At 49.2% G+C, this 18,871-nt stretch overlaps 3 protein-coding genes across 3 annotated transcripts; 2 read left to right on the forward strand and 1 right to left on the reverse strand.

Moving 5' to 3' along the window:
• Nucleotides 1-76: 76 nt before the first annotated feature.
• BKA55DRAFT_738405 (uncharacterized protein) lies at nucleotides 77-12,241 on the reverse strand. The gene is made up of 4 exons (XM_046201390.1): nucleotides 11,905-12,241; nucleotides 11,655-11,812; nucleotides 925-11,607; nucleotides 77-873 (listed from the first exon to the last, which is right to left on the reverse strand). The coding sequence occupies exons 1-4, from the start codon at nucleotides 11,957-11,959 to the stop codon at nucleotides 187-189; spliced, it is 11,583 nt and encodes a 3,860-aa protein (XP_046049334.1). The 5' UTR covers nucleotides 11,960-12,241; the 3' UTR covers nucleotides 77-186.
• Nucleotides 12,242-12,462: 221 nt separating this feature from the next.
• On the forward strand, nucleotides 12,463-13,788 carry BKA55DRAFT_568555 (uncharacterized protein). Its single transcript, XM_046192840.1, has 4 exons — nucleotides 12,463-12,991; nucleotides 13,045-13,052; nucleotides 13,102-13,528; nucleotides 13,580-13,788. The coding sequence occupies exons 1-4, from the start codon at nucleotides 12,961-12,963 to the stop codon at nucleotides 13,624-13,626; spliced, it is 513 nt and encodes a 170-aa protein (XP_046049335.1). The 5' UTR covers nucleotides 12,463-12,960; the 3' UTR covers nucleotides 13,627-13,788.
• Nucleotides 13,789-17,296: 3,508 nt separating this feature from the next.
• On the forward strand, nucleotides 17,297-18,514 carry BKA55DRAFT_594186 (uncharacterized protein; the record flags this gene model as incomplete). The annotated part of the gene is made up of 1 exon (XM_046195636.1): nucleotides 17,297-18,514. One exon carries the CDS (start codon nucleotides 17,297-17,299, stop codon nucleotides 18,512-18,514), a length of 1,218 nt encoding a protein of 405 aa, XP_046049336.1.
• Nucleotides 18,515-18,871: the final 357 nt, after the last annotated feature.

An 18,871-nucleotide genomic window follows, 5' to 3' on the forward strand; every position in this document is an offset into this window, starting at 1 on the left:
CTGCTACTTCATCCCAGGATATTATATCCTCACCATGTTGGTGTCATATCTGCCCTCCCTATAGCATCGTACAAGATACACGCTCTCTTAAAACCCCCAACGCCATGCTCAAAGCCCAAGATCATGCCAGCCATCTGCACACCCATCTATTCTCATTTTCCTCCAAGTATAACATTAACCTGCTCCTTACAGGTATGGCATCCACAGCGCATCGCACTGTGCCAGGTTCATAGGGTTGACAGCCTTGGCGATAGCGTCAATCACTGTCTGGTTCGCAGGCAGGTTACCAACAGGGCTGTGCGCCAGGCTGAGTGCCCGCTTAACAATCGATTCGCTGTTGACCTGCACAGAATCTCGAAGTTGGCCCTCCGTAATTACTCCGTTCCTGTGGCTGCCAGTAAACCAGAACAGCATCTCATCACGCACAAGAAGCGTCAATGCGTGCTCCAGTTCGTATTCAGGCTCCGTCAAGCATCGCGCGATGGCCATCAGCGAGCATGCAAAGATGCCTTCAGTGGCAAGTGGTCCCATCAGTGTTTGAAGGTTGGGCGTGAGTCGGAATGGCACCGGTTCAGGGTTGTGAAAGAAGGGTTTGTTGGCGCTCATATAAGACATCATTTCAGACCCCCAAACCTTACCCGTCGCCCTTGATATGTTGATCTTCTGCGGGTATCGGTTGTGCATGTACATGATATACGTGATGAATGTCAATGCCGCAAGCTGGTACGAGAACTGGCGGCGGAATAGCCAGAACTCGGCAAACTGTGGGAATACCTTCTGGAAGTACTCTATTGCCACTGTTGATGGCACCCACTTCTCCTGGATCGCGTTGAATACCTCCAATCGAGCTGTCGCTGCCTGCTCAGGCTTATTCTGTTGATTGTTAGTAACTGTGAAACCATGCTGATGTCTGTGGCAACTTACAGAGCTTTTGCTCTCGAGGGCTCCGCGAAGCTTCTCCATAGTGAATAGGACAGGGTCGTCCTTCGACATGCCCATGTTTCGACAATGATCCTCATACACTCCCTGTAGTGTAGTGTAGGATGTGTCTTCCTGGACAAGTCTGATATGAGGTGCGAACGGAACCATGATTGGTATCGTAAACTGCAAATCACGACGTCGACTCTCCTTCTTACGGCCCAATGTTTGGTTAAGCGACCGGAAAAGCTGCAAAATGCGCTCCTCTCGTCGGCAGTGTCGAGCTGCAGGGTGCTGAATAGCCCATTTGTGAATACTTCCATCATGACCACGCATTTTGATACGGCGGTAAGACGCGCTGATAGATCGGACAAGATCGATGTTTGGAAGGAAACGATCGATGCGGATGAAGTCTTGGTTCTTGTCCTTGTGCTGCAAGTATTGACCAGGAACCTCCACCTCGTCAAATTTGCCATACCTAAATTCACTCAGGTGAGGAGAAAAGTTTTCGAGAAAGGCTCGAGGTATTCGATGATCCAACTTCTCCTCAAACTTGTTCCGCCAGCGGCGCAACTTGTAGATATACTCGTACATTGTTGGCTTGACAGTAACGAAATCCGCCTCGAATGACTTCTTGATGTGACTAGGCAGAATTGTTTCAGCGAAACGAGTGATGTTGGTTTCGGTCGCTGCTGGGAGCTTCACGTTCTTGGCGAAAGATGGTGGTGTTCGGCTGACGTAGGCCAGAGCATCGTTAAGAAGAGCAACAATTAGTCGGTATGCGTCTTCATCAGGAGGACACTTGAAGTTCTTTTGGATCTGGTCCACCATAGTCTCCATTGAGAGGGCCAGCAGAGGGAAAGCAGTCTTGAGGACTGACATGACCTCTTCGGTGTAATCCCACGGAGGCTTCTTCTGAGGCTGCCCTGGCTGTCCAGGTTGAGGGGTGGCCTTTTGTGCGGCCTTCGAAGGATCAGGTGTTTGCCCGTTGGTAGGTGCGGGAGTACCTGCGGCGTTGCCGTTCGCTTCACCCTCCGCCTTGACTGGGGTTCCATCAGCCGCATTTGCAGTGCCTGGTCGTGATGATGCTGTACCAGGCCTGGGGGGATCCTGCTTTGTCATGGATGGTGATGCGCTCGCCTTTCCATTGGATGCGACAGATTGCGCGCGTTGTCGTGCTGTTCTGTCTCGGGCTTCCTGATTCTTCTTTATAACAAGAAGATCCTCTCGATTGGTTCGAAGCTGGAAGTACAAAGCCTGGGGATAGGACTTTGCGATCTTCAGCAGCAGCTGGAAAACACGAGGAGCTTCCTTATGGCCGAGACCCGTGATAAGTTGTTGAATGAAAGTAATCCAATACCACACGGGTGTTTCGCCCTTGAAGTCATCAAAGCCCAACGCGATCGTGCCCTTGGCGTCATCCAAGCTGAGGAGCCAGAGGATTCGTGCAAGGAGCTTGCGGGACTTAGCATTCTTGTAGCTTCCCGCAGCTTGTAAGTATGAGGTGAGTGCTTGTCGCGCCGCATTGAGGTCAGTCGGGTCTTCCTTGAACTTGCGATCGTTGAAGTAGCCCCATTCCGCCCAAGCTTTGGCGGCACCGATGTCAAAGTATAACGCCGTGCCATAGGCCGAATCGGCCTCATCCTTTTGCTTGAGCTTCTCCAGAAACATACCCTTGAGAGTGTAGAATTCGGCTTTCTGAGACGGGCTAAAGTAGTTGAGGTTTGTATTGTTGATAACATCCAAACCACTCGAGAGCTCGTCAGGATTCTCGTAATGACATTTAGCCTGTTCACGAAGTTTCAAGAAGGCTTCCTGAATCTCAATATTAGGCAGCGTATAAATGCGGCTCAATTGATTGATGCAAACATCAGGAAGGTTGTGCTTGCGAGCGACATGGGCGAACCTGTTGATGATCCAGGCAGTCTCGTGGTAACCACGATAAGCAAACGAACTAGCTCCACCAGCGTTTTGCTGCCCTTGCTGGGGAAGCAATTGTAGATACGTCTGGTTGATGAGGCTGAATATATGTTGTCTCCAGGTGACGAGATCTTGCCAAGCAGTGATATCATCCCACACATTCGGGAGTCGATCACGCCAAGCACCCAGCAGCAACTTGAGTTCGCCAGACTTGACGTCCAAGTTTGTCTGGTTGGTATTCGCAAGACTCTGGCAAATGACACTGGCGTCATGAAGCTCAACCAATTGTTGGAAGTTCTGAAGAAGTGGAACGTGGGCATTGGTCAGGCGCTCAGGCAACTGGTGCCATTTGCGAATTGAGAGCTGAATTGCCTCATCGCAGACGCGAGCAAAATCAGTGCTAGGCTCTTGCTGATTGTGGAATTTGAGAAGTGACATGAAAGCTTGGAAGAAGGCTCTGCGGGGTGTAGGAGCGTCCATAACACCCTTGATGATATTATCCAAAGCCTCACGGTGTTGTTCATCCTGCCACATCTCTGTGTTCCGCCAAGCGCACTCGAGAAGGAGATCTTGGAAATTTTCATGCTTAGCGAAATCCTGAAGAATCTCCCACTGTTGCAGCTTCTGTGCACAGAGAACCCAGTGATCCTCCCAGAGCATGTACTCGGCTTGGGAGAAGGGGATCACACCGGTTCTGGCCTTGATTTGGGCATTCTCATACAGCTTCTGGGCCTTGTCCCACATGCCGTTCTGTTCATATGACAGAGCAGCATTGGTTTCAACAAATTGACAGCGACGCCTCCAGGTGCCGTAGAACAAATCGTCTTCTTGAAGTGAAGCGTAAAGCTCGACAAGAGCGTCGAGGTTGCTTTCTCGCACCGTGGCGGAATCGACCTGCGGTTTAATGGCAGAGTTCTCAAGTTGAACCAAGGCAGTATACCAAGCATCGTAGGTCTTGGCCTCAAATTTGAGGACATGTGGTGGAATCTTACACTCAGGCCAAGTCTTTGCAGCGCCATCGAGGATTGACTGAATGACGTTAGGACGCTTGTCAATTTGCCGACTGTGATAATCCTTTGTGAGCAAAGCAACAATGCCGCGTTCTAGGTCAACTCGATCATCCTTGGCTACAGACGACCAGTAGATTGGGAAGAGGGTTACCCAAAGGTCGTGGGCGAGTTGGGAATCAACATGCTGAAGCTGCACCAGTGGTTCGATGACGTCCTTTACCTTGATGTCTCCTAATTCCGACATGAAGCGACGATGAGTGGCCATGAATGATTCGAACTTGTCATCGATGATGACAGTGGGCTCCCGAGCCTCCATCTCCTTCGTGAAGATGGTGAGCAAGCGAGAAATCGGCAAGGTCCTGAAATCGTTTTGGTACAGTTGGATATTGGCGTTTGTCTCCACAGCTCCAAGCAGCAGCTGTGTGGCCTGAGCGAGCCAGTATGAATCTGAGAGTGTGTCCCAGTTCTGAGAGGTAAGGACATAGGACAGACGTGCACTGGCCGACTTGGACAAGCTCTTGTCAAAGATAGCCATAAAGCGATTGCGCATTTCAACATCCGCTGCACGAGTGCCAATAAGGAATGCATGCTCCATGCGAACTGTCAGTTCTGTGCGGGTAATCTTGGGGTCCTCGTAGATGCGAATAACAAGGTCCAGGAACTTGGATAACATGGTTGGGTCTTGTCGGTGTTCAAAGGAGAGCATCTTATGAAGAACAGCCGTCTTCTCCTTAAGTGTTGGCCATGTTCCTTCTGATCGGAATACCCATCCCTCAACCATGTTCAGTATCTCTTCACAAAGCTCAATCGACATAGACTTTTCGACCAAAGTTGCCAAGACGCTGAGGAAAGGTCGTCGATTGTCACCCAGCACTTCCATCCGCAGCGCTACGACCTGAATTTCCTTGATCATGATCTTGGTTTGAATCTCAAGATCGTAGGCGGACATTTCTCCGCTCGGTGTATTGGGGTCCTGATTCCTGTTGTTAACGCCAGCTGCCTGATTTGCAACCGCATTGTAGTGCTGGACATGTTCCCTCGCATGTTTGGTTTGGAGAGCCTTCATCAGAGAACCAATATGCTGATCAATTACATTCGGCTTTCGCTGACCAAGAGACCACAGAATATTGACACCTGAAGTAAAGTTGCTGCTGTTCATTGCTTCTGTTGCGACTTGTGACAGGTAAGCAACAATCTCAGATGTTTGTGTCTCGGTTTCACCATCGGCATCAGCATCCTCCATAGGTATATCGTCCGGTACAGAGTCCAGGATTCGTTTAACAATCGAGCGGAGTTCACGGTTGTCGTCGAACTTCTTGTCGGAAAGATGAAGGCAATCTTGGATTTCAGGATTTTCCGATTTGAGGCACTTCTCCAGTACCTTCTGAATAGCCGGCATGCTCTTCTGGATCCACTCATCCGACTTGGAGTTGAGCACGATGCGGACCACTTGAAGGGTGTTGATGATGTTGGTCAGGAACTTGTCATCAAACTTCTCCTTGTCTGTGGGGTCAGCCGTAAGAATAGTTTGTGTTCGATCGCTCGCCAAAATAACTTGAGTCACATTAGGAAAGAGGTCGAGATCGAGATCACCCCAGTATTGCGGCTGCACCAAGTTGTAGAGGAGTTTCATGGCCTTCTTGCAGAGATCAGTCAATGCAAGAGGGACTGGGGGAATCGACGATGAGACATGGTCTCGGGGTTTCGCGGAAGGAAGTTCGTAGCGTTCGTTCAACTGAGCAATAAACTCGACGAGATACTTAATCATCTTAAGTCGGAAAAGAGGGGGGATCTGGTACTCCGCACGGCCGACTGGCTGCGAAGAGGTATTTGCCGATTCAGACTCCAACTTTCTCTTCTTCGTGTTGGGAGACTGGGAGAGGGACCTCGCTCCAAAAGCTGCCGACTTTCCTTCAACTCGCCGTTCTTCCCAAGTCCAGATAAGCCACATCATGTTGAGGCAGAGCCTCTTGGACTCATGTGATGCGTTTTGGGGAGTGGCGAGCTTCCGTAGAGAACTGATCATCAAAGTGATGTATCTATCACGAGCTTCATAAAATAGATCAGGATGTCTAACAAGGAAATGGTAGATACTCGTCATCTGCTGTGCATTTTGTCCTTCGTCAACAAGAACACGCCGCGGTGCAATAGCCCAAGCCGCAACGCGCTCGTTCTGGCCAGTTCCACATCGTTTTGGTAGCATAGGGGCAATAAGCTCGAGTGCTTGAGTAACCAAGGCGCGTCCTTCATTCTGATTAGCTTTGAGGAGGGAGAGGTATACTTGAGTGACAATCTTTGGAGGTGTCTCATAATGAGCGATGAAGTATCCAATGACTACATAAGCAGCATGCTTGTTGATCACATCCTCAAGACGAATGAAAGTCCATCCGAACTTGATGATATCTTTCCTGGCATCCTGGAGTGGTGTGTGATAGTATTTAACCAGCATTGCCGAAAGCTGCAAAACCTCATAGCGAGTGTGATCGATGCCAGGCTGAGCTTGGTCGTCCGTTGTCGACTCCGGCTGGACCTTCCAGATCTTGCTGCTTACTGCATCGATGACAGTTCTATCCATAAGTCGAGGGGTCCTGTTCTGGTCGAGCTGTTTCCAGTTTCGCATAACGTCCATCGCAACGATTGGATTAACGATATAATGCAAGAGGAAATGCTTCATCTTGTTTGAAGCAGATTTCCCAGCATAGGTATCCAGGCAGCGGAGGACAATGGTCTTCCAGAAGTCAACAGCATCACTGCAGATTATCTTCTGATAGATGAAAGAGAACAGCTCCTGGGTGATGCGTAGCTCATCAGATGTAACGCATTCTATCAAGTTGAAAAGAGGATCCAAGTCTTTGGGTGCCCTTTCGAGAGACTTGACGAGAATGGTCATTAGCTCTTCAGCTGCTTGGTAAGCGGGTAATCGGAGATGTGCAGGAAGGGTGTGTTGTCGAAGGTGTGTTTCCAGTTCCTTGCCAATACTCTTAAGCCAGTCGAGATGCTCTTTTTTGTCCATCCACTTCTCTGCGCTGGGAAAATGACTGAGAGATTCAAAAATGTGGATCGCGTTCACCATGGCAATGAACTTGGCCTCATTGTTTTGGCTGATAAGCTCATTGCAACGGGTAATGAGACCATCGAGATTCTCAATTGCGACCTCTCGCAAAGCATTACTATCAGCGTGAGCAAGGACCTGAGCCAACAGCCGGCCATATTTGAGGTCTTCGACTTTGCCGAAAAGATAGGCCCATATTTCCTTTGGATATCGATTCATGTATCTGTAAATAGGTAGGCGGAAAGGGCTCAGTTGAGTTCTGCGCAATTTCTCCTCCAAACCAAGAAAGCAATCGATCAGTCGTTCCTTAAAGGCTTCAGCAGGAGCAGGAAGCAGATGAAAGATGGTCAATATAGCAGTGATGATCTTCATCTGTGGGTGTTGGTCGAAGAAAGTAAAGGAGATCTGTTGCAAGGCACTGGGCTCGACGATTGAATCGATCTGTTCTAGTAAGCGAGCACCGATCTCGACCTTGAAATAAGAAGTGAGAAGCTTCAACAGCCTTGACAAATTGTCGAGCCCCGCCGTGCTCAAGCGTTTAGGATCCGAGAGGCTCTGTAACACTGGTCGCAAACCTCCCTGTAGAAGCTCCTTAGGCAGGCGTCTATCTACCGATAAGACAGACTTCAGGGCATCGTTCGCTGCAATGATAGTAGGCTTTGACTCTGAATAAAGGCATTTGAAGAAGACACTGAGGATCTTGGTCTTGGTCGGCTGATTGGAGAATTCCTCAAACGTCATGGCAGTTGTAAGAAGCTTAATACATGAAACACGGAGGTTGACAATGTGCTCATGAGTACGGAACTCCGCAGGCTTGTTGGCAAGAGATTCGTCGCTAGCATCCGCAAGTGCTAACGACTCCATCAAAAGACGGTTTAGGTTCTCGTCAAATGGGACCCAGTCGTTCTTCAAGCTCATATGATACGTCATGGCATTGATGTAGCCGATCTGAATACTGAAGGGCAGTGCACGTAAAGGTTTGGCAAAGATGGGTTGCAGGATCTTGTCCTTGCAGGATTCCAACAGCTCCCAGACCTCACACTTTGCCGCTGTCGCGATGAGTTCCAGCGAGTGTTTTGCGGTCTCTCGAACATGCTTGTTCATATGGTACAGATCGTTACCAAATTGTTGACAAATCTGGGAAAGTCGAGGCTGCTTGGGTTGAGGGTTTTGCGGTTGGCCTGGTTGTTGTGTGATGGGCAGCGTATCCTCTTTGGTTATGTCCTTAGTGATGCGCTTCAGGAGCACCTCCAAGCTGGTTTGAGCAAGGCAACGCGTCTTTTCAGGAAGGTCTTGGGGCATGTCCTTGACCACATACGTGAGTGCACGGATAAACTCGGTTTGCTTGGATGTGATCCATGTGTCGCCAAGATCAAGCTCAGTAAGCAGATAGTTGATTCCCAGGCTACCTCCAGTCTTGGTGAACCATTCCTCTTCATAGCAGCTGTGACAGAAAGTACTGCTTAGATGAATGAAGAAAGGAAGTTTGCCAACATCGCTTTCCGAACCAAAGATAATTGCTGTAGCGTCATACATCTCATGAATAGCACTCTTACCCGCCTCGCGCACATCTGGGTGATCAGAAGCCAGTGACTCGACAATGGCGTCTGAGAGATTACGTGTATCGATGTGCAAAGGGCCTTCGCCAGCGTTAGGGTCGAAGGGGCTAAAAGTGCGCTTCAAATCCACCAAAGCTCTGCCAATCTCAATGATCGCGAAGTGCTTGCAAACGTTGAGCAAGAACGTACTGGCTTCATCCTTGAATTCAGGGAAGGAATGGGCAAACATGATGGCCTTGAGAAGCCGCTTGACGACCAAATCTTCGCTCTCCTTCTTCGGGATGGATCGCTCACGATCTGAGATCTCAAAATTGGCAGCATTGATCTCATACCTTCTCGCAACGAGATCTTCAGCTTGGAGTCGCAAAAGACGCGGGAGGTCATCTGGAAGCTGATCATAACCGATTCGAAGTTTGAGCTGTGCCTTGATCAAATGTAATGCTTGCTTCTTATAGTAACCATCATATTGTTTGTTATGGTTATTCTTGGTTGCTTTTGGAAACTCCATTAACTTCTGAATGGCAAAGTCAATTCCCATGTCAGCGGGGAAGGCTCTATCCTTCTTAGAACCCAGGAGTCTTAGATCAAAGCTTGAGGGATCATCAGCGTATTCCCTGTATGTAAGCGGCACAGCACTGGTCATAAACTTCCTGTTCCTACCACCCAGTTTGCCAAGAATCCGCATTGTGGTATGGGCGTGAAAGTGGCTGTAAGGGTGAGGCTTGAGATGGTCAAAGAGAGCAGTCATCAGCTCATCGATAACAGGTGCCATAATGGGATCAAGATAGTCAGCTGTGAGATTATCCACACATAGCTCCAGTGTTCGCAGTCCTTGTCCAACAAGATCGGTCCCTGCGCGTAGAGCAACGACAAGCGGACGCATCAAGAAACTCAGGTGCGGTAGCAAATGACTAAGTCGAGCCGGGACTGTGAGACAGAGCTCCACGTAGAGGTCGCGCTCAGATGGCTTTCGCGCAGCCATCAGGAGGTTGTTCAACACATCCAGGAGCATTTCAAGCAGAGGGAGAATTTGCTTGTACAACTGCTCGAATTTACCACCACCAATGCTGCGAAACAGCGAGCGAAGAAGGAGGAAATAATTCATTGGCTCTTCTGCCTTTGTTGACAACTCGATAGATTTCGTGACAATGTTGACAACGTGTGGTAATAGCACCTGTTCATTCTGGTTGGCGAACAGGGTAACGGCCATGAAAGCCAGCTTGAAGAGCCTCAACAGAATGGAGGATTTCTTGACATCTGCAGACCCGACCTGATCGATTCGCTCCATGAGGAACTGTAGAAGCATACCGCAAAAGCTAGGAGAAGTTGCCTCGCTGGCGAGAAAGAATTGGGGTATATGTAACAACGCTGTATGTTCAAAGATCATATCATAAAGTCGCGGAATCTCCTGCTGGAACACCTCGTGGAAAGTAGCGGGATCAATGGCATGGAAAACGGTGGCGAAAGTCTCAAGAAGGTCCTTCTCCTCCTTGCTACATGAAACCATATAGAAGTTGGCCATGTACTCTACTGGTGACATGTACTGGGACTCCGCTGCTGGCTTCTCAATCTCATAGTATCTGAAGACATAAGCGCCCTCTCGGAAGAGCTTGATGATGACCTTGACCTCTTCGGCTGTGAACCCATAAGAAACATCCTGCCAGTGGGTGGGGGCATTTTGAGCGTCGATAGGTGACCCAACGTTACATGTCCTCAACTGGTAGAAGGTGTTCTTCAGGCCTGTCATTAAATTTCGGAAGAGGAATTTATTGTCAACGACAGGGTCTGCACCTCGATCTCGTGGGTTCGAGGTCTTGATTGGAACTGCAGAGAAGATGTCGGTTTCATCCCAGTCGGGCGGACTGTCCTTGTCGGCTAAGTATGTCTCAGGGGTGCCAGCCTTCATCTGTTCACGGTACAGAGCTGAGAGCTTAACAGCATTAGGGTATTGCCGGTTCATGGCGGCAAACTTGTCGGCAATTGCGTTCAAAATCATGATCAAATAATGTCGTGCATCGACCTTATTGGGTAATTTCGCTATGCATTCTGCCATATTCAGAAGAAGCTTCGCGCTCATTGTCTGAAAGCTTGTGCCAGGGAAATTATCCTGCAGATTCCTGGTGTAGACCTCAACAGTCTTCCTAATCTGTTCTGGCTTCAAAGAGTCTCGGACATGGTGGATAAGATCTGCAAGCATGCTGTAGGCCAAAGGTCGCATCGTCTCATGCACCGTCAATCCATCACCGGTGAGTGTCCGCTCATCCAGGAGCTCATCGATCTTAGGGATAAAGATCTTGCGGAAATTATAATTGATAATATGGCGAATCGCAACGATCAACTCCTTGCGTGTGCCGGATTTCTCTCTAGGACAGTCTTTCAGGAGACGCAAGACGATATCGGGGAGTCGAGGCAAGAAATCATTCAAATGCGAGGCGTATTGCCGAAGAAGATATGCCAAGAAGCTCATAGTTTTGACTTGAGCTGTAATGAAATCGGCAAATGCCACCCGGTTCTTGATAGCAGGGCTCACTCCCGTATGGATCGTTCCTCTGGCAGCAGCATCGGCGTGAGCTTGCTGTTGTGCTGAAGCTTGGAGACATAGCACATTCTGAATGAGAGGGACGAACTTCCGGACGTTCTGCTGCACCGTGTTTCGGTAAACCTGGAATATGGACACCACAATAATGGGACACTCGGAGAGAACCTTGAAGGAATGCATGCCCTTCAACAGTGGGCGGTTCTGTTGCTGTGTATCGGTACCGAGATCGTTGACGGAAGCGACTGGTGAACCTGGCCTTGGGGACTGGAAGTTCGTCTGCGAGTTGCCAGGGGTAGAGGGTGCTCCAGGTTGCGATGGCGCATTATGGGGTGCATTATCAAGCTGCTCTCGAACGACCTTCTCCATCTGCTCGAAAAGCTCTTGAATGAGAGTGAGGAAGAGCTGCACTTTGCCCTGCAACACCTTGTGCTGGTGGCGCATAATATCCGATATTATCTTCACACATATTGTCGCGTTCTCTTCGTTGTCCGTTCGTACAAGTTGCATCAACAAATCGACTGTCTCTTCGGCGTGGGGTTCGAAGGGTTCGGGCGGAGCGGGCTGGGTAGGTAATCGGTGAATGACCTCGAGTATGGCCATTCGAAGTTTCTGCCGTACGTTAGTAGCAGGTTGATCCTTCGGACTTCCAAACTGACCTGGTCTGGTGAGTTGCTCTGAAAGATGCATGGTCCGCGTAAGATGGTAAAGAAAATGGGCATTAGTCTCTTTAGGAATGGCGGATATATTTGACCACTGGTATAGTGATCTAAGCTATCGCGCAACGTAGTTGCAGCTTCAAGCTTAAGTCTAACATCTAAATTTGGACTATGTCAGTGGCCATGATCATAATATTGCAGACATGCGACGGCATTTCCGGCGGGGTCGCAATTTCAAGAGAATTCATACCAATATCAGTTGCGCTGAGTCGCTTAACGACATCATCTATAGTGGTGCCCGACATGGCTGCATTATTGGCGAAACTCCATCCGCAGAGGTGTCGGTATGATGGCGACCCTTTATCCTTCAGGGAAGGAGAATTGAGTTAGGTAGCTGCTTATTGCGATCGATATCGTGTCATTAACAACAAATGAAACAAAAAAGCCAATCGGTAGCTCCTTTCACAGTTGTTTGGAAGTTTAGGGCGTGATGTTGGCGAGGCAATGTGGAGGGTTCGTGGTGGTTTGCGATGGGCGATAGTGTATGGTCTTGCTGAGCAAGCTTGAAAGTCGAACTTGACGTGAAGGGCTGTCGCGTTGAAAATTACGAGAACGACGATACTGGGGGGGTGCAGCCGCCAATTCCTCTGACGCTAACGCCGTATTAATGTTTGACCGGCATTAGCTTCACATTTTGGCCAATCACGCTTGACTTACCCTCCAGGCCAAGCTACACGGAAGCTGGGCGGGCACCACTGTATCTTATCTTGTATCTTATCTGTTCCTTCTCGACGACCTTGTAAGACAAGGACGAGGACAAGCAGATTGTGCTACAGTATCTAAAATGCTTGATTCCGGGATTTGGGGTTCATAAACAACATGGACTATTTGCCTACGATAACACATGAAGCAACTATATATAATATGTTAACAAATGTAATTTACAGCTCAATATGCCTGTCAGGCAAATGAAAGCACAGAAAGGGGAATTCGATACAGAATTCCCTATACGTGCTGATTGCCCCACTGATTCCGGTGCGCTTGATAACCTCAGGGATAGGGTAACGGAGGATGATTCACTGATCAAGCAGACATCAAACCAACTCGCAAAGGTTTTCCCAGGGATAACTCTCCCCTCTTCTGTGGACTATATATTGAACTCTGTTCTTTTCCATGAGGCTGAAGTTCCCCCTCACAAATCATTCGCACCACATTTCACAACGCAACCTTGTAACTGGGTTATCGCATCCATATACATACTGGCTCAATCACACGATAATCTTACCTTAAACCAAACCTCAAGAAAATGAGCGGCGACTTTACAGCCTTCTTCTATGGTGAGTGATGCATCTTAAAACTTCTCAGAACGTGTTGACTGACACTCATGCAGGCACCTTGGTGGGTTTACACGTAGTTTCCGAAACTGAGTACTAACCTCCTACTTCAGATGGCTCCCGAGGTCTTCTTCACTGTTTGCTATGGCGATCGTGACCCTCCCAGGGCCATCAAGGACATGCACACATTCACTCCTGCTATCTTAGACGGCTACTGTCGCCACAGAGTTGAGTCTGCGGATTACCCTGCAGTGATCCCCGAGAAGGGCCACACTGTCCTTGGCATATATGCCACTGGACTGACTGACGGCAACGTTGACAAGCTCGACATGTTCGAGGGATCTGAGTATTTCAAAGAAAAGGTTAAAGTCAAGCTTCTCAACAAAGACGGAACTGCTCCCGAGAAGGAGGAGACCAAGGAGACTTTTGTCTACGTTTTCAACAACCCCGATGACCTTGAGAAGGGCGAGTGGGATTTTGAAGAGTTTCGAAAGTCGAAGATGAAGAACTGGACCCGAGCTGGTTTGGGTTTTGGCGAGGGTAAGTTTATTCAGCCATGTTCAGGTGCATATACTAATGACACGGATGCAGACATCCCCGAGGGAACTGCCAATGATGGGTGGGATGAGTGGAAGTAAACACCTGTTTCTGTAAGCGCTTTCCCAGTATTAGCGGTCGGTCGCTTGCTTAGCTGCAATGAATTTGCCTTGTAGCGGTGAAGAATAGAGACACTGGCACCAACAGACCGGTTGGTGGGATGGGCCTCATAGATGAAATAGTCCTACGAGATGAAATAGACAAATCATTATCTCGAAAAAGTTTCGCAAGCGCCCGATTTTGCCAAGAATCGGACAGCACATCACAGAGTAATTCATAACTGCAGGTCTGACGTTGGCCTTGTGCCGACAGAGTGTTGGGACTTATCAAAGTCATGGGCGGTTAAGTCGTCCCAGACTGTCGGGACACCTATGTCCAACAGGCTATCACAACTTGAATTTCAATATACTGAAGATGCATGTATCCGGTGCTCTGTTTAATGAAGGATGCAAGCTAGAGTCTAACTCTTTCAGATTTAGTGCATCTTTGCAGATGATGCAAGTTCGCGACGCATTGGATCTACCTGCCAACGAAACGTTACGGCGAATCCTTTAAGTAACAAGTCACGAGAAGCTTCCTTTTCAGCACAAGTTGGATTTAGAATTATAAATGAAGTGTGTGGTGCCAACAAGCATCGTTCTGTATTAATCTATATGAAATGTGGCTGATGGTTCCCGGTGGTTCTCTCCGGAACATCACGCTTGGGTCAAGGGTTACAGGTGGAATCCTCCTAGTCCTCCGGGGGGAAAATGGCTTCATGCCACCTGTTTACGCGGCTGCTATACCCGGCCCTGTTCGTTATGTTTGAAACTTAAGACAAAGACTAAGATCGACAGTGCTCAATTGGCCTAACGCGTGGATATTTGATGGAGAATTGTGGACAGTGCTTTCATGCAGATTCTCAACCATGATTATCGTTGGCAAGTTCTGCGGATTCGAGCTGAGTGAGGATCATCTGAACTCCGAGACCCTGATTATGATGACCCTTGACCTTGGTAGATGTTACGAGAGAATCGCCGTGTTTCGTCCGATACCACCCCTGGGTTTTTTCCCCAGGTCTGTTGGTTGGGCTGCATGTGCTCCTAGTCACGAGAATGGCTCAAAAGCTGCCTAACCTAGACAGTTGTCACTGAAGATGTTTCGGCGACTATATGCGATTCACTATTGGTGATGGTGAGGTGAGAGTAATGGAAAAACAACAACAAACCTATTTCGAGCTATCTGCACATAGTGTCGTCAGCCCTAGAGAGAGCTATATCTGACGTTAACGTAACACGGCGATTGGATCTCATCATGCGCCTGCCAGATCCAATAGAGATACGAAACATCAAATTTCTGGTTTCGGTTCTTACGAAGCGTGCTCTAGTAGACGCAACCGTCATCTCACCTTGGCCTCAAAAAGATCTAGACACAAAGCCTCTGTCGATAGAATATACGCTAAGACGACCTATCAGTGCTATCACTCACTGTAGCTGACCACTCAGCCTGCCACGTTGGGTAGGAAGGAATTTCGGTTCCCTCCGGGCGCTACCCATATTCCCAGCTTCCCAACCAACACCAGATCTCTCAACCCCACTCCAACACCAACACTACCTCTCATCCAAACCCGAAACACCAAAACACCAAGACACGAAACATCATGACAACTCCTGCAGAAAACATTCAGAATGAGGCCTTTATCCGCAACTTACGCAAGGCGTCCGCCTCGTGTATGATTCATTCTCTTTATGATTGGCTTGCCATAAAAGCCCATTGTCACTACGGAGTACGGAAGCAACTTATGAAACTGTGCCTGTTTCATGAGGGAGACGAAAAACGATTATCTCGTCGGGAGTCCAAGAGACGGTTCCCTGCCGTCCTAGTTCGTCACACGGAGATAAATCCCAAAAAGGGAGGAGTGTCAGGAGACATATTCTTTGAGGTCTTTTCGACCACACGTGAAAGATTTTCGCCCTGTTCAAGATCTACAGCTACACCCCTGACTTGGAGGCGATCGTTCAGGGGATTGCTGAAGATGGCAGGCCTCCAGAATGCCCAGCCTGCAAAAAGCAATGGATCCAGTCGGACCTCCGATACTATTATCTCCAAGGTCAAGGCTGTAAGCTACTCAATGCAGCTGCAAACTTACACCTAGCGGTTTTTCGATGTGCAGCATAGATTTTTGCGAAATTCCTCTCTGTGGCCGTCAAATCTCACTATCCTCAATTTTTCTTGTCTTGGCAAGTATGAGACAACTGACTGGTTCTGGACTTTCAAGCCACTAATCCCGTTCAACACGATCGCTTGGTCATACCCCTGTCGCTCAGTCTTATCCCTGTCATCGCCCCCTGATTGGCATCGGAACCCCGCTACCAAGAGCTGGGTTTCTCGTAATGGCTGGCCCAGCACGACGGACTGCCTCTGCAGTGGATGACACGGATGTCCGAACAATGCATTGACTCGACAATAAGCTCGGATCACTGAGGCAAGTCATCAGATGGATGCCGAATTATTATGTGAATCCTCCTTTCGAGCCTTCAAACATGTTAGAATCCAAGAGGTATTTTCAATGTCAAATGTATTCCGGGACATGAACAGAAGCCTGTTGTGCTGTTCTCCGTAGCATGACGTTGAGAGCAGGGTTGTTCAAAGTCCCCCAGTCTGGCCATCGTCTTTCCCGAGCACTTGGTTCGACAGGGCCTGATTGGTGGTCGCAAAACTGGAGTCCCTTGCACCCCAACCACATATTCTTTTCTCAGTCATTATTTCACCGACTAAGCTCCCTTGCCACGATGGAGTATGTATGGGCGGCCTACGCTAAGCTGACGGCATTGAACCCGTTTACAAACGACAAGTCATTGAGTGGCTCATCATTCCTGTAGAAGGCGCTTGAACAAACCACACAAGGGCCTTGCAGCTGAACAAGGGAGTCAGCAATAGATCCGTTGTCGTCTTCCATACAGATTCCCTCTTTCAGGCAGGACAAGTTCCCTGCAAACACACGAATCGCTAGTCAGGGGCATAAACCTCGTCTTTTCCTCTGGGGTATGCATGGGTCCAGTCCACTCACACTTTCCTTTCGTGACCAGATGAGTCTTGAAACATTGTCGTCAGCCTATCATGCATCGCTTGCTGCAAATCGTCTCTTAGTCTTCTGGGTCTAACCCCTCCGCCTTGCTTCGAAACGAGACTCAGCAATTGCATTGAAGAAACCTGAGTGGCTATGTATGTTTACTAGAAGTTGACTCTTAGTCTCTTCCCTGGCTATACGGAGAAAAGGCCCACTATGATAGCCTCTGAGTCGCATCCAGCCGCGTCCGTTCGCGAGTGTTTCTCCCGCTCGCGGACTCCCCTTGCCTCCATGTCTGCTCTTAGAACGCTGGTGGCCAGTCCATCGAGCGAGCTCAAGTCCATATAAGACGCCGTTTCCTCCCCCGTGTTACCATCTTTCTTCACCAACGACTTCAAAAGTCTCCAGCCAGTCCTTCCAAGTGAGATTGTCTCAACGACATTTCCATTCCTTCTTCTTTCTTTCCAAAGGCTAGTCCTTCTGTCTCGACGACATTCACATATTGCCTGGTGCAATTCGACCCTTCCTTCACTCATACCCAAATCGAGCTACGACTCTTCAGTCCTATACCCATATCACTCGATTCTTGTCTTGACGACAATCTCACAATCTGAACACCAAATCTATCGTCCAGAACGTTTAGACTTACCACTTCATTCAAAATGTTCGCGAAGGCTTTCACTATCGCCACTCTGGCTTCCTTCGCCAGTGCCCATATGCTCATGGCCAACCCCAAGCCCTATGGCAACCCCAGCAACAGCCCTCTAGAAGCAGATGGTTCTGACTTCCCCTGCAAGGGCAAGGTCAATGATGGATCAGGTGACAATGTCTATAAGCAGGGCAGCACACAGGAGCTCTCTTTCACTGGCCAAGCCGTTCATGGTGGAGGTTCATGCCAGGTCTCCATCACCACCGACAAGAACCCTACCAAGGACTCTGTCTGGAAGGTGATCAAGTCTATCGAGGGAGGCTGCCCCTCCAGGACAGCAACCGGTAACTTGGGCGGCAACCCTGACGCCCCTAACCCCGACAAGTACGACTTCACCATCCCCAAGGAGTTGGCTGCTGGCGAGTACACACTTGCCTGGACATGGTTCAACCACGTTGGTAACCGTGAGATGTACATGAACTGTGCTGCCATTACTGTTGAGGGCTCAGGCGGCTCCAAGGACCTCTTGAACTCACTCCCCGACATGTTTGTTGCCAATATCGGTAATAAGTGCGAGACCCTTCCTGACACCGATCTTGCTTTCCCCAACCCTGGAAAAGATGTGAGCAAGCTCAAGTCTAAACTTGACGGACCATCAGGCCCTGGATGCCAGAAGGCCGGTTCTGGATCCGATGATGGCGGCTCCGACGCAGGCTCTGGTGGAGGCGATTCTCAGCCTTCTACTCCTGTGGCTGCTCCTACTACCAACAACGGTGCCCAGCCCACTCAACCCGCCACTACACCCGCCCCTGGTGCTGGCAATGGCTCAAATGGCACTCCTGAGATCCCCGGTGGTGCCTTCATTACTGTTTCTCAGCCTTCCGCCTCCCAACCTACCGCCACCCAAGCACCCGCCACTTCCGAAACTCCTCAGGATGGTTCCGGGTCTGATTCCGGGTCTGGTTCCGGTTCAGGCTCGGGCTCTGGTGATGGTAACCAGAGCGGCGGCTCGGGCTCCGGAAGCGGCGGCTTCGCTGCTGGAACTGCTTGCACAAACGAAGGTGAATGGAACTGCATTGGTGGCTCGACTTTCCAGCGCTGTGCCAGTGGTGCCTGGACTGCTACCCAACAGCTTTCCTCAGGCGTCAGTTGCACTCCTGGCCAAGGCGCTGATATCGCTATGACCACGAAGCGAGGCAAGCGAAACATGCGCCGGGCCCAACGCGCATAAATTTGAGAATTTCTTTCACAAAGTATTGGGGACTTGGATATAGGGCCTGGGATTGGTATATGGACCGGCTCGGCGTCTTGGAGGGTGAACCAATTTTCCCTTTTTGTAAATCTTCACTCGCGGCCACACGGCAGCACATTGTTTTAAGAATAAAGACCATCGAATCTTGCAATTAACCTTACTATCACTGATAGGTATGTGATGTATACTTGCTCTGACGAATGTATTGCTTTTCATCTGGTACATCATCCTAAACAGTTTGAATCCTCGTGGAAGGATCTTATTAATTGACATTGAAACCTCAGCAATGCAGCAAAAGGGTAACCAAAAGTGCCTGTTTTAAGGTGGCTCAAGCAG

The sequence above is a fragment of the Fusarium redolens genome, assembly GCF_020744475.1.
Source record: "Fusarium redolens strain MPI-CAGE-AT-0023 chromosome Unknown BKA55scaffold_8, whole genome shotgun sequence".
Taxonomy (NCBI): Eukaryota; Fungi; Ascomycota; class Sordariomycetes; order Hypocreales; family Nectriaceae; genus Fusarium; species Fusarium redolens.

What these genes read in the sequence shown, in the direction of transcription:
- BKA55DRAFT_738405 (XM_046201390.1), bottom strand. Translation starts at nt 11,959, where the DNA reads ATGTCGGGCACCACTATAGATGATGTCGTTAAGCGACTCAGCGCAACT. An exon ending in ACTCAGCGCAACTGATATTG is followed by an intron (nt 11,813 to 11,904) that starts GTATGAATTCTC and finishes GTCCAAATTTAG; the next exon opens with ATGTTAGACTTAAGCTTGAA. An exon ending in CCCTCGAGAGCAAAAGCTCT is followed by an intron (nt 874 to 924) that starts GTAAGTTGCCAC and finishes AACAATCAACAG; the next exon opens with AATAAGCCTGAGCAGGCAGC.
- BKA55DRAFT_568555 (XM_046192840.1), top strand. Translation starts at nt 12,961, where the DNA reads ATGAGCGGCGACTTTACAGCCTTCTTCTATG. An exon ending in TGGTTTGGGTTTTGGCGAGG is followed by an intron (nt 13,529 to 13,579) that starts GTAAGTTTATTC and finishes ACACGGATGCAG; the next exon opens with ACATCCCCGAGGGAACTGCC.